This window comes from Schistocerca piceifrons, chromosome 1 (genome assembly GCF_021461385.2).
Source record: "Schistocerca piceifrons isolate TAMUIC-IGC-003096 chromosome 1, iqSchPice1.1, whole genome shotgun sequence".
Taxonomy (NCBI): domain Eukaryota; kingdom Metazoa; phylum Arthropoda; class Insecta; order Orthoptera; family Acrididae; genus Schistocerca; species Schistocerca piceifrons.
This window is the reverse complement of record NC_060138.1, coordinates 515904798-515920851: the sequence shown is the minus strand read 5'-3', so window position 1 is coordinate 515920851 and position 16054 is coordinate 515904798. Positions and strand designations below refer to the sequence as shown.

The window sequence follows — 16054 nt, the reverse complement described above, 5'->3', positions numbered from 1 at the left end:
TGAAGTCTCCTTTGTAAAGCAAGATTTGAGAATGGAGTTCAGCATTTCTGATTTTGTTTTGCTGCCCTCAATCACAGTTCCTGTCTCATCCATGAGTGTCTGGATACAAACTTTGATACCATTAGCAGCCTTTATACAGTGCAGTCCATGTGTCTGGGTAACATAACTCAGTCATTTGTGGGCATTCACAGTAAACAAATGGAAAGGCATGGAAAATGTACACTGACCACAATCAAATGTCTTTAGTAGGAGTTTTGAGTGAGTGCAATGTACATCAACAAAGGGGATGCAGAAATGCTACTAATACATAGAGAATATAAGTCAGCAGAACAGTAACTTATGCTTATCCATTATGGATATTTTAGAACTGTGACTATATATTGAATGTAAATATGTTATACAAAACTGCAACCAGTCACATTTTTGAATAATTATGTTTTATTTCATGAACTGGTTTTTGAACCTTTTCAGGTTCATCATCAGATGGTTTCAGGTGGTTACATCATTACTGCTAGCATAATGCTTGGTGATACATTAAAGTGTGTTCCATCTTTTTGTCATAGAACAAGCACCCTGTATTATGCTAACAATAATGATGTAACCTCCTGAAACCATCTGAAGATGAACCTGAAAAGGTTTGAAAACCGGTTCATGGAATAAAATATAATTACTCAAAAAAATGACTGGTTGCAGTTTTGTATAACTAATTTACAGAACAGTAACTGCACTAACAGTTGCTTATTTACTGGCAGTTGACTGCATGCTGAATGAACAATGTTCATTTTCCTTGTTTCCATTTGTTTACTGTCAACTCCAGCAAGTGGATGAGTTCATTAACCTGAGTATGTGCACTGTGTGCTAGTAGGTCAATTTTGCATTACGTTTTTAATAATGTTATCTTTACAGGAGTGGTACACCATATGTTTTTGAACATGTCTGGGAAAAAGATGTGGATAACCCAATAAAAAATATAGGGTGCTATTTAAAAATGATGTACTGCCATCCACATCTTCATAATGAACAAAGTTACAAGGAATGTAACCATGGTGGTTAGTGTTCCCTTGAAGTTAAATAATGTTTGCTTGATATATTTTTTTCTTATTTTGCTTCAGGACAGAAAGATATTTGGAACATTAAGATAAATAGTATACCCTGGATAATGAATACCAACAATGACAGCAACCAAAATTAATAACATTGGTGATATGAATGCAAAGTATAATAAATTGATAATGCAATTAATAAAATGAGTGCTTGTAAATGAAACAATATTTTAAAACCACTTGGTAAAGTTGTGTCTCAGTCTGTATCTACAACTGTTATATCCAGTGCTCCCACTGGGGTAAACTAGAACACCTCCCAACTTGAAATGTAATTTCATTCTCTATCTATTCCTCCTCTTCTTCTTCTAAAACCTAGCAAATGCTTTTAAATTAATCTTCCTGTAAAATTAGAGAGACAAATTTTTCCCAATCAAGGAGTCAATGTCACATTTAGAATTCTACAAGGATAGCTCATTATTTCACATGAAGTTTCTGTGTAATATGCCCAAACCTATTGATTTTAATATAATATTGTCAATCACAATTGTTCTAGCTAATGTTGTGAGCCTAAAATTTAGAATAAAGATTTGTGAGATATTGCACTAAGTCTCAATCATTAAAGCTGTTGCAGAAGGGATATTCCAGACAAGGGGCACTGAAGAGTAGCTGCTTTGCCCTCCACCTTAGAAAAAAAAAATTCTTTGCAAATGGATCATGGATCCTACCCCACAAAAATGATAGAAATTTTGATTTAGCATTGGTGTGAAGAAAGCTAGAAAATGTAAAAGATACTGGCCACTACCTCCTCCCCATCCCTTCCCTCCCCACAGCACAGCACAGCGCAGCACAGCACAGCACAGCGCAGCACAGCCCAGCCCAGCCCAGCCCAGTCCAGTCCAGTCCAATGCAGTGCAGCCCAGCCCAAGGCTTCTTACTTTTGAGAGAAAAGGAAGTTCACACAGGTCTCGTAGTCAAAAGTAGTACCATCATGTAGGCTCTCAAATAACCTTCAGATCAACAATAAACCAAAGTGCCAAAAGAACTAAATGCAAACAGAAAACCTACAAATAATTTATCATTTTGATTTTGCATTTTAAAAAATGCTATGAATTTATAAACTCTGTAAGAAAGCAATATGTTGAATATTTTCCAATATCAACACATAAAATAACCAAAATCACAGAAAGATGCAACTGCAAAATGGACACAGACAGAGGCATACAAAATGGACACAGACAGAGGCATACGCCACCATCAAACATACTGAAATCATATTTGATAGCCACTGTCATACTAAGGCTTTCTCCACAATTCTCTGTGCTTTACTGTCATTAGTTACACACGTCATGTACCCATCTCCCAGTAGATCATCATCTCAGTTCCTTCTTATTCATTGGAATCCAGTGAAGAACTTAGTTCTTTCACCAGCCATACATTCATCAGATTACATGTCTTGCTCAACTCTATTTCATTATCATTAAATTCACAGTTACACCTTACAGTTCAATTTGTCTTCTTTGTTTGTCTTCCTCTCTCTCAAAATAATTTTCTAAAACAATCTGTACACTGCTTAATGGGAAACCTTCAGTTCTGAAAGATTTTCATGTTTGAAGTCCATCTCAAAACTGGTAATGCACAGATTGCAAATTTCACTATTTTAGAACATCTGTTTAGAAGATTTTATTTGATTTTCAAATAGCACTCCTGGTTTTTCTATCAATCTATTTTACTGTCCATCCAGTCATTGTCTACAGTTACCTAACATACAAAAACTCATCAATTGGATGTGCAGCTTCATTGTTAATTTGTATAGTTTTCTTTTTGGTGTATTATTTTGATAATATTATAATCGATTTTCAAACTTGCAGTAATAGTTTCTTTCATTGGTTGTTGACATTTACCTTCACAAAAAGCAAACATTGTGAAATCAACAACAAACAACAAGGATTCAGGTATGTTCCATTAACACACATTTTTTTCATTTTCTCCAGTTTAAGGATTTGGAGACTTCTTTTAGTTCTGAATATCCCACTATTCTGAAGGATTCTAATGGAAACTATCATACTATAGGTTGCAGAACTTTAATGTTTCGCAAGTGTTGTTAGTGCAGATATTGTTAAAAGTGAGTTGAAAACTCTCTCAAGTTCTATGACCCCCTGCCAGGCACTTAATTGTGAATTACAGAGTAATCATGTAGATGAAAGTTGTAATTCACTCTCACTGCTCTGTTATTTAATGAAAAATTTATTACACAAAGATAAAATATAAACTTCTGTTTTATTTACATTTAATTTATCAAATATATATATTTACTACATACTCTTCAACTGATTAAAAACATAAGGAATACACTCCTGGAAATGGAAAAAAGAACACATTGACACCGGTGTGTCAGACCCACCATACTTGCTGCGGACACTGCGAGAGGGCTGTACAAGCAATGATCACACGCACGGCACAGCGGACACACCAGGAACCGCGGTGTTGGCCGTCGAATGGCGCTAGCTGCGCAGCATTTGTGCACCGCCGCCGTCAGTGTCAGCCAGTTTGCCGTGGCATGCGGAGCTCCATCGCAGTCTTTAACACTGGTAGCATGCCGCGACAGCATGGACGTGAACCGTATGTGCAGTTGACGGACTTTGAGCGAGGGCGTATAGTGGGCATGCGGGAGGCCGGGTGGACGTACCGCCGAATTGTTCAACACGTGGGGCGTGAGGTCTCCACAGTACATCGATGTTGTCGCCAGTGGTCGGCGGAAGGTGCACGTGCCCGTCGACCTGGGACCGGACCGCAGCGACGCACGGATGCACGCCAAGACCGTAGGATCCTACGCAGTGCCGTAGGGGACCGCACCGCCACTTCCCAGCAAATTAGGGACACTGTTGCTCCTGGGGTATCGGCGAGGACCATTCGCAACCGTCTCCATGAAGCTGGGCTACGGTCCCGCACACCGTTAGGCCGTCTTCCGCTCACGCCCCAACATCGTGCAGCCCGCCTCCAGTGGTGTCGCGACAGGCGTGAATGGAGGGACGAATGGAGACGTGTCGTCTTCAGCGATGAGAGTCGCTTCTGCCTTGGTGCCAATGATGGTCGTATGCATGTTTGGCGCCGTGCAGGTGAGCGCCACAATCAGGACTGCATACGACCAAGGCACACGGGGCCAACACTCGGCATCATGGTGTGGGGAGCGATCTCCTACACTGGCCGTACACCACTGGTGATCGTCGAGGGGACACTGAATAGTGCACGGTACATCCAAACCGTCATCGAACCCATCGTTCTAGCATTCCTAGACCTGCTAGGGAACTTGCTGTTCCAACAGGACAATGCATGTCCGCATGTATCCCGTGCCACCCAACGTGCTCTAGAAGGTGTAAGTCAACTACCCTGGCCAGCAAGATCTCCGGATCTGTCCCCCATTGAGCATGTTTGGGACTGGATGAAGCGTCGTCTCACGCGGTCTGCACGTCCAGCACGAACGCTGGTCCAACTGAGGCGCCAGGTGGAAATGGCATTGCAAGCCGTTCACAGGACTACATCCAGCATCTCTACGATCGTCTCCATGGGAGAATAGCAGCCTGCATTGCTGCGAAAGGTGGATATACACTGTACTAGTGCCGACATTGTGCATGCTCTGTTGCCTGTGTCTATGTGCCTGTGGTTCTGTCAGTGTGATCATGTGATGTATCTGACTCCAGAAATGTGTCAATAAAGTTTCCCCTTCCTGGGACAATGAATTCACGGTGTTCTTATTTCAATTTCCAGGAGTGTAGTTACTGAAGTAGAAAATTATTTTACCCTCACTGGTGGTGGTTAGAGCTAACGGAAGTTTTTACTATCAGGCAAGGAATTACTGTATGTGTTGTTGTTTTTTAGGCATCTGTAGTGGAGGTCGATTGCAGTATCCATACAGCACCTTATACACATAAGGTTAATAATGATGAAAATTTTTTCATGAATATTTGAGATAGTAAGGATGCTCATCTTGTACACAATTTACATGTCTTTCATTCAAGTTTTGATTGTAAAAGCAAGTGCTGTAGAGGTTACTACCTCCAAATACTCTCATTAAATGCATGGAAAATATATAACTACCACACTTGGAGAATAATCAGAAACTTTTTGATAAAAGCAAACCATCAAAGACTTTAACCTAAAATTGGGGAAGGGTTAAATCAGAATAAAACACATCTAATGAGTTAACTAAATTACTCTGGTACAAATTACATCAAATATGAGAACACAACCACAGCATCTGGTTAAACCAAATGAAAGTCTCAATGTTAGCAGCTGTAAGTTCAATTGAGTTAGTGCAGCATAGAAAAAAATGCAGGTTAAAGGCAAAAGCTGAAGCACACTGAAGTACCTTGCACCTCTTGCAAAAGTGCTGCACTCATGTTAGCGGGAGCTTTTGCACTTGAAGATGCTGAAGATGTTGCAAGAGCGGATGTTAACACCTTAGCCAAAGTCGGTTGAGTTGAGGGTGGTGTTGTGCCACGGATGAAGCCTTATTGAATCACAGGATGAAATGAATACACATCTTATCAGAAAACAGAAATGTAAGGCTAAATGTGTATTTCATTGTAAGAATAATATACAAAGAGCACTTTTAAGACTACATAATGGACGCTGTAGCCTAAAGAAAATAAAATAAAATCTAATACCTATTATACACAAAGAGATACATTACAAATCAGAAGACAAAACTAAATGAACAAGAACTGACTTGAAATTAGTGTATTGCAGTTCATTTCTGCATGAAGCCTGGTGTTAGAAAGACAGTCATATTATCAAATTTGTGAAAAGCTACAAAGGAAAAGAATAATTAACTTGGAGTTATTAAAAGAAATATTTCTAAACAGCAGCAGTTCCATATAGACATGAGTCACAATACTTGTGGAGGAATATGATTTGTCTAGTTCTGAATATAAATTTCTATGAAAAAAATCGGATGATAATGCTTTCAACACATCTTATCTCATTAAATAAATCTGAATACAGAACATACTCACATTACCAGTACACATTCCTTTGTGTAGAAAAATTTGATATTGGCTACCTCCATCCACACAGTTATTTTATTACAAGATACTGGTGGTATCTTGAAAGATTTTCTGTGAATATAATTTCTTTAACTGATCAAGGTGCCTTAGTCATTCCATAATTACAGAGTTATGCAGTTTTATCCATAATAAATGACCAAGTTGAAATTTTAATCTCACTGGGTAGAGGTAGCAGGTGGAAACATATATAAAGGTTAAGTAAATGTGCAAGCTTTTGGAACAGAGTCTCCTCCTCCTGCCACAAGGGTTGAAGTGGAAGGAAGAGGGCTGGTGAGTCTTAGGAAATGTGGTGGGGTGGGGTGGGGTGGGGGGTTGGAAAACTCACCCAGAACTTCTGGTCAGGGGAGACGTACCACTCAGAATAAGGAGGTGAGACTGCTGGGGTCTGTCTGCTGCAGTCCTTTACAATCAGTCTCTCCTCCTCATCCCGTCCAGAATGTCACCCCTAACCCAGGGTTCTGGGCAAGTTTCCAGCCCTCCCCATTTCCTAAAACTCACCAGTTTTTTCCTTCATCCCTATTCATTCCCCTTCAAGCCTTCTGCCAGAAGGCACTGGCTCTGAATGCTTTCGCATTTACTTAACCTTTATATATGTTTTCTCCTGACACCACTTCATGTTATATCTATCCAATTACATCATATTGTCAAAAATTGTTTATTTTTATTGATACATATGCTGAAATTGTGCAACTGAGTGAATATATATTCCAAAGAACTAAAGTACTGAACAAGTTACATCCTTAACATAAATTTGCACCTTTGAATCCATGAATACTAAAATGTAGACTTTCATGGCCGGAAATATCATGTCCATTATAATTATCTGGGCTGTTATGCCGTGGTCGGTTGACGAATTCTGTGTCGATTCCCAACGTTTCGTCTCCGACTGCGGGAGACATCTTCAAGGGGTTCCGTAGCTCAATGGAAGGTCCAACACACCCACTGGCTCGCTACTGACTGCCGCTAAATTCCGTGTCCGCGCACTCCCACGCCGCGGCGTGACGTCACGTGTTTTGAAAACGTCAGTGCAATTGGCCGCTGTCCGTCGCTGTTGATCGCCATTGCCATCACCCAGTAGTGGGCGGGTAAACCTCTTCTTTAACACCGGAATCCATATGCCATTTAATTTCATACCCTCCTCCTTACGGTTGAAATTATTAGGGTGTTTAGCGATTTCGATTGCCTCCCTGTAGAGCCTTTCGTAATATCCGCTTGTGGCCGCTAGTACTTGCGTCTCCTCGAAACGAATATTGTGGTTTCCTGGCTGGAAAGCATGCTCCGCAACAGCTGATCATTCCGTTTCTCCTCTTCTGCAATTCCCCTTATGCTCTTCCAAACGTTTAGAAACAGTTCTTTTAGTGGTACCCACATAAACATCACCACAGCTGCATGGGATCCTATACACTCCAGCTTTTTCCAGTGGTTTGCAAGCGTCCTTGGCAGGCTTAAGGTATTCCTGTATCTTCCTGTTGGGCTTGTAAATTACGGTAATATTCCGCTTCGTCAAGATCCTCCCAATTCTTTCCGTTACATTTTTAACAAATGGCAGGAAAACCTTAGATTTTGCAGTAGCCTGTACGTCAGTATGATTTCTGCGTGGGTGCCTCAATGCACGTTTTAATTCGGCGGACGAATATCCGTTCTTCATTAGTGCATTGTGGAGATGTTCCATCTCAGCGTCGAGCAACTCAGGTTCACAAATATTTACAGCTCTGTCCGCTAACGTCTTGATAACACCCCGCTTCTGTTGTGGGTGGTGGTTCGAATCCCGGTGCAAATAACGGTCCGTGTGCGTGGGTTTGCGGTATACTGAGTGGCCCAAACTACTATTTTCATTTCTAAAAACAAGCACATCGAGGAAATGTAGCTTGCCGTCTACCTCCTCCTCCATTGTAGACTGAATTCTCGAGTTAATACTGTTCAGATGGTCGTGGAACCGGCTTAGTTCCTCCCTACCATGTCCCCACAGCACAAACGTGTCATCCACGTATCGGAACCATACATTTGGTTTTTTGCTGGCAGTACCTAAGGCCTGTTCTTCGAATTTCTCCATAAAAAAGTTTGCAATTATGGGACTTAGGGGGCTTCCCATAGCCACGCCATCCATTTGCTCATAAAACTGTTCATTCCACTTGAAGTATGTGGTCGTCAAACAACACTTAAACAGTTCTGAAATATCGGCAGGAAAAATTCGATCCAGCTGTTCCAATACATCATTAAGTGGAACCATGGTAAACAGCGATACCACATCGAAGCTGACCAATATGTCCTCTGGCTGGACCACTGTGCCATTCAATCTGCTGATGAAATGTGTCGAATTCTTTATATAAGAGTCCGAACGGCCCACATGCGGTTTTAGCAGCGTAGTCAAAAACTTGGCTAACGAGTAGGTGGGCGAACCAATGACAATTAGTATTGGTCTTAACGGCACATTTTCTTTATGAATTTTGGGCAATCCATAAAGCCTCGGTGGTAGCGCAACCGAATTGCAGAGACCTTTCTGTACACTCTCTTCAATGGAGGACTTTTTTATTAACCGCGACACAGTTCTGAGAACGCTGTTAGTGGGGTCCTTATTCAGCTTCCTATATGCTTGTGGATCCAGCAGATCAGTAATTTTACTCCGATAGTCGGCCACATCCATAACCACCGTTGCGCTTCCTTTGTCAGCTGGGAGAACCAAAATACTATCGTCGTCATTCAGGAGTTTTAAAGCTCTTCTGTCACCCACAGTTATATTACTTTTCGGCGGTTTTGCATTGGCTAACCAGGAGTGCTAGTTCTGCATAACCGAGACCGTATGCTTTGTCTGTGTGAAAAATGCCCCACCAGTTCATTGCTTCAAACACACTTAAAAAATGAAATAGAAGACTATGATCCTGATGAGATTGTTCAGTAGAGTCAATGGTTATCAACTGATAGAATTTTCAAATCACTTCTCTATCAGAATTTTGTGACACATTAATTAAGAAAATTGAAAAACTTACTCCACACTCTTTTATTTCTCAATCACAATCTGATTATCTGAAAATGAAGAAGGAAACACCTGATGAAGGATCAGCGTTAATTTTAATGGATTTCAGTGAAAATCTCAATTTTGTTGTTCAAGATGAAGTACAGTGGTATCATTGGAACAATGGCAGCTGCACTATTCATGCTGTCCATATATATTACAAAAAGGGCAAACAGTTGCATGCAAAAAGGAATTATATTGTTTCTTATGATCTAGAACATGATGTTGCCTTGGTGTACCAGACTCAGAAGACTGTATTGAATTTTTTTAAGTGTGAATTTTCAGAAATTCATCTTGCGTATGTTGAATATTTCACTGACGGTTGTGCTGCACAATATAAAAATTGTAAGAATTTCAGAAATATCTGCTACCATGAACACAACTTCAACATAAAGTGCAGCTGTTACTATTTTGCTACCAGCCATGCCAAATCTCCCTGTGACGGTATTGGTGGCACTGTTAAAAAACTTGTCACAAAAATAAGTTTGCAAAGAGTTTATAATGATCAAATACTTACAGGTTCACAGGTATTTGAATTCTGTCATGAGAACCTGCAAGGCTTTTCAGTTTCCTTTGTTCAAAACATGAAATGGTACAAGTCAGACATTATCTTGCTCAGCATTTCACAAGTGCACAAACAATTCCTGGAACATGATCTATGCATGACATTGTACCAGTATCATCAACCAAGATTGGAGCAAAAAGGCTGAGCTGTGATATGGATTTTAGTATCGTGCATGATTTCTCAGATGCACTTCTGCCACTAATGTCAGAATGCACTGTGCAGCCCAACTGCTATGTTGCATGTGCATATGACTCTTCTTGGTATTTGGGAATTGTTGAGAAGGTGAATTGTGAATATGATGTTACAGTAAGGTTCATGCATCCTCATGGACCATCCATGTCCTTGAATTGGCCTGATATGATGTTTGTGATGTTTCTTTCTCTCATATTCTGTGTGAAGTTGGCACCACGACAGCAACAGACCATACTTATTCTCTGAACAAAGGGTCCTCTATTTGGTTATGGCATATACATTTAACTGCACAATTCTAACATGTTTTCAGAAACTACATGTCTGAAAGGATATTCAGGGATAAAACTATCAGCATACTATTTTTTGTTTAAAAACTGCAGACAATTTTCAAATTTTTACAGTTTGCTTTGAAGTAACGCATTGCATCAAACTTTCAACAATTGCTGCCAACAGAATGTATATAAAGCAATAAAAATTGGCAAAAGTTCATGATATTAGATACAAAAGCAGTACACAAAATCTCAGTTTACAGCTAGATAATGATTCTCATGACCTGGATGACTTGACATGGACCCTGTGGTAGATGGACTATGGGACACCTTCTCATTCTGTTGTTAATTTAGGATGACATCTAACAAGCTAGTATGGATAGCTCAAGCAGGGTATATATCTTGGCCTAGAAGATCACCTAACCACAACCCCTAGTTTTTCCTGTTTGTGGTCATTGAAAAGTTAAATGTAGAACATTCTCATTGACTCAGTGGAATCACTGGAACCATAAATTGTACAGAGTCTTGCGAAGATCTATGAGATAATCAGAGGGTATTTGAAAGAATTTGGAATTCACTGCAGAAATGAGTGCAGACAACATACGGGACATCTACTTTACAGGTATAAATGTACAGTCAAGTGTAACACATAATGTGCTGAAGAAGTATTGCATTTCTTGTTAATGCAGGTCATGGATGAATTTTGATTTTGATTGGATGAGGCCTAAACAGTCACACATGTTATATTGGAAATGCATTTGTACTAACTATGACAATATTTCATACTTAAGACACTGGTGGCCTGTAACTGAACATTCACAGGCTTTTTGAATTGTTTACTGGATTTTTTCTTTGTTTCCACAAAAATATATTTATTGTGGGCCCACAGTCATAAAGAATTTTTGAAATGACTTCATATTTACAGTGGTTGTATGTTTACTCCAATATTCATTAATGCAATTTCAACCTTTTGGTTATTTTCATGTGGTTGCAACTGCAAAGAATAAATACAGGGTGTACATAAAGTCCGGGAACACTTTCAATTATTTATTGCACAAGAACCAAACATTGTACAGATATAATAAATATGTCATTTTGAAGAGAAACCATGAAAGTTTTTTTTTCATGTATACCACCACAGCATAGTTTGGTGATTTACCAATAGTCAGTGCTAGTTGCAAACATGGAGCTGCCGCATTGATGGATCGGCCTTGCTACAGAAGGGGACAGCTATTTCATGAAGTGGTCTCCCCGATCACCAGATCTCACTCCGTATAGTCTTTTCTGGGGGGGACACATTAAAGATCTGGCGTATGTAACGCCTCTACCACGTGATGTACCAAGCTCTGGGAGAGAAAATGAGTAGTGACTGCCATAGTCGACGATGCCGTGCTGGGACGGGTATGGCAAGAATTTGATTACTGTACTGACGTCTGCTGGGTCACTCATGGTTCGCATATTGAGTGTCTGTAAAAAAAAAAAGCTTTCAGAGTTTGTCTTCAAAATGCAATATGTATGACATCTGTTCAGTGTCTGGTTCTTGTGCAATAAATAATTGAAAGTGTTCCCAGACTTTATGTACACCCTGTGCATCAATGCTAAAAATACCACTAACATAAATACAACATTTTTCACAACACAGTAATGAAAAATCTAAGTAAAAATAAACTAAATATTAGTCATATGCTGAAAATTTCTTGAAATTAATTTTTAGTTCACTTTAATTCAAGTTCTTCATAGTAGTACTGTGAAACATGAATGTATTTTTGTCAATGGTATGATGTATACTGATTGTGCCATCTAAGAGCCATCAGACACATTTTCTCTGATGTTTCAGCAGATATTTGCAATTTAGTTTTTGCAATGTGTAGCTGGAATGAGCCCAAACAAGTGCTGCTCATCATGTCTTTAATGTGACACCCAGTGTTGATGGAAAGTGTTGGTTTGTTTCCCATTACAAACAAAATGATTTTTAAAATGGAATTTTGTGTGCCCTTTTGATAGAGCAGTCCCAAATTAGTCTAGTGAGATATTTACTTTATATGTATGTATTAAAAGAAACAGGAAAACACTGAGAATAACCAGTACTCCAGCAGCAACTAAGCAGCTCTGTTGCATTGTGGCAGCAGTCGATACAGGCCAGGGCAGTGCTGTCACTGCTAGAGTACTGGTCATTCTTCATGTTTTACTGTCCCTGTTAATACATTTTGATGGAACAATATCAGATTGATTAATCTGTGACTACTCTATTGAATGGGCACATAGGGTTCCAGTTTAAAAATCTTTTTGTTTGTGATGGGATGGAAACCAATGCTTTCCATCAACAATGGACATCACATGAAAGACCTGATGAGCAATATTTGTTTCATCTGACTCCAGGGTACACTGAAAAAATGAAATTACAAATATCTGCCAAAACACCAGAGAATATGAGTCTTACAACTGTGATAACGTACTTTCAAGATAAACTACTTGGCTTCATTTTGACTTAAGCTTCATGCATTTCATGGGACTAACAAGGTATTATCATGATTGACTACTATGAAAAGAAGTAAACAATGACTGGTTTGGATTATACAGTGATTGACTTACTTAGACAGTGAGTTGAGGCAAAACAGCCAAGGCAAGTGTTAAAAAAGTGCTTATGCTTGGAGCAATTGTTTTACTCATTTGTTGGCAGTACACAAGCTGGGCTTTAAAAATAATTCTCAACCCATCCTATGCCCAAGCTTGTTTCCAAGTGAGTTTGATTTGTTTCCTAACCACCAAAAATACATTGTAGGGACAAAATTGTTGTCTTACATAGACACAATCTTTGATGTAAATGATAAAAAAATAGGCAGACTGTGAAACAAATTTCCTTTTCTGAAGGAATTAAAAATGGAATATTCCTCAAATTAATGGTGTTGAACAATCCTGTTCTGAACTATGTTATTTCTTGTACTTCTTGAAAATGCAAGATGCTTATAATAGTTTCCACAACAAAACTTTGTCTCGAAATCTGGCAGACAATCCAAAGGGATTCTGGTCATATGTGAAGTATGCTAGTGACAAGACACAATTAATGCCTTCTCTATGTGATAGCAATGGAGATACTATTGAAGACTGTGCTGCAAAAGCAGAGTTACTAAACATAGCCCTCCAAAATGCCTTTGCAAAAGAAGAAGAAGTAAATATTTCAGAAATCAAACCAAGAACAGCTGCCAACACGAGTAACATAGAAGTAGATATCCTCAGAGTAGTGAAGCAACTTAAATCACTCAATAAAAGCAAGTCTTCTGGTCCTGACCGAATACCAATCAGGTTCCTTTCAGAGTATGCCAGTGCAATAGCTCCATACTTAACAGTCATATACAACCGCTCGCTCACTGAAAGATCCATACACAAAGACTGGAAAGTTGCACAGGTCACACCAACATTCAAGAAAGTTAGTAAGAGTAATCCACTTGACTCCAGGCTCATATCATTAATGTCGATATGCAGCCGGATTTTGGAACATATATTGTGTTCAGACATTATGAATTACCTCAAAGGAAATGGTCTATTGACACACAGCCAACACGGATTTAGAAAACATTGTTCTTGTAAAACACAACTAGCTCTTTGCTCGCATGAAGTGTTGAGTGGTATTGACAAGGGATTTCAAATTGATTCCGTAGTTCTGGATTTCTGGAAGGTACTTGGTACTGTACCACACAACTGGCTTGCAGTGAAATTGCATGCTTATGGAATATCGTCTCAGTTATGTGACTGGATTCGTGATTTCCTGTCAGAGAGGTCAATGTTCGTAGTAACTGATGGAAAGTCATTGATTAAAACAGAAGTGATTTCTGGTGTTCCCCAAGGTAGTGTTATAGGCCTTTTGCTGTTCCTTATCTATATAAATGATTTGGGAGACAATCTGAGGAGCTGTCTTATGTTGTTGGCAGATGATGCTGTCTTTTATCAACTAGTAAAGTCATCAGAAAATTAAAATAAATTGAAAAATGATTTAGAAAAGATATCTGCATGGTCCAAAAATTGGCAATAACCCTAAATAATGACAAGTCTGAGGTCATCCACGTGAGTGCTAAAAGGAATCCATTAACCTTTGGTTACATGATAAATCAGTCAAATCAAAAGGCCATAAATTCAACAAAATACTTAGGAATTACCATAATGAACAACTTAAATTGGAAGGAACACATAGAAAATGTTGTGGGGAAGGCTAACCAAAGACTGCATTTTATTGGAAGGACACTTAAAAATGTAACAGCTCTATTAAGGAGACTGCCTACACTATGCTTGTCCATCCTCTCTGCTGTGTGGTGTGGGATCTTTACCAGATAGGATTGCCAGAGTACATCAAAAAAGTTCAAAGAAGAGCAGCGTGATTTTTATTATTGTGAAATAGGGGAGAGAATGTCACTGAAATGATACAGGATTTGGGATGGACATCATTAACAGAGAGGTGTGTTTTTCGTTGCGGAGGAATCTTCTCATGAAATTTCAATCACCAGCTTTCTCCTCTGAACATGAAAATATTTTGTTGATGCTGACCTAAATAGTGAGAATTGACCACCATGATAAAATAAGGGTAATCAGAGCTCATATGGAAAGCTATAGGTGTTTATTCTTTCCACGCACTAAATGAGATTGGAATAATAGAGAACTGTGAACGTGGTTTGATGAACCGTCTGCCAGGCACTTAAATGTGATTTGCAGAGTATCCATGTAGATGTAGATGTAGATGTAGAAAAGAAACAGTCTGCTTTCACTGAGTGTCCAATTTGCATGATTACAATATGTATAATTTCTTACTATGACTATGCTCCAACCACTTTTAATTATTTTTATCCTGGTTTGCATACCTGCCAGAGATATAAGACTAAAATCTATTCACTGTTTCAATAAGCCTGTAATGACGGAAGAAAGCAACAACTCCAACAAATTGATAAATATATGAAGAAATGTTGACTAAATCATCAGTTCTCATATTTAAAGTTAACTGCTCCACTGGGAAGAAAGCCGAACAGTATTTAAGAGGAAAAACTCATAAATGATTTTATATATACAGTGTATTTTATATATCCCGTCAAAACGTGGTTGTACAGTGAGCATTCTGCTACTGAATAATACACTGATGAATAATACGCTGATTAGTCAGAACATTATGACCACCTACCTAATACATGGTATATCTACCTTTGCCATGGATAACAGCAGTGACACATCATGCCATGGAGGCAATGAGACCTTCTTCAGTCACAGAAGGAAGTTCAATCACATTCCAGATATGTTTGATCAGATTCATATATGGCGAGTTGGGAGACCAGCATATCAATTGGAACTCACTACAGTGTTCCTTGAACCCCTCCATCACACTCCTGGCTTTGTGGCACGGCTATTTATCTTGCTGAAAAATGCTGCTGCCACTGCAACTGTGAAACATGATCATTATACTCATGGTCATTATGGTGCCTTGTACAAGCTCCACTGGACCCATGGATACCCATGTGAATTCCCCAGAGCATAATGGAGTGGCTGCCAGCTTGTCTCCATCCTGCAGTGCATGTGCCAAGGAGCTGTTTCCCTGGAAGACAACAGATTTGCACCCTCCCATCAGCATGATGAAGAGGGTATTGGGATTCACTGACAATACAATGCTCTGCCACAATGCGAACATCCAGTGCAAACATCACTTGCCAATTCAGTCATAGTTGCCAATGTCACGGTATTAACAATGGCAAACCAATGGATTGTCAGCTGCAGAGGTCCATCTTTTGGAGTGTTTGGTGCACTGTGTGTTCGAACGTACTTTTACTCTGCCCAGCATTTAAGTCCGACATTCAGCTACAGTTCACCGCCTTCCCATTTTACCAGTCTGCTCAGCCTACAGTGTCTGACATCTGTAATGAGGGGTGGCTATT

The 16054-nt window shown here is 39.4% G+C and overlaps 1 protein-coding gene across 13 annotated transcripts in view; it reads right to left on the bottom strand.

The window, feature by feature from the left end:
• LOC124797826 (calcium/calmodulin-dependent protein kinase type II alpha chain) overlaps nt 1-16054 on the bottom strand; it is a 1017246-nt gene that overhangs the window by 101732 nt on the left and 899460 nt on the right. For 5 of the 13 annotated variants that reach the window (XM_047260866.1, XM_047260890.1, XM_047260884.1 and 2 more), the window contains exon 14: nt 5410-5550. The exons of the other annotated variants lie outside the window; for them this stretch is intronic. In XM_047260866.1, the coding sequence (XP_047116822.1) occupies nt 5410-5550 (141 nt within the window). The remainder of the gene's footprint in view (nt 1-5409; nt 5551-16054) is intronic. 13 annotated transcript variants of the gene reach the window in all.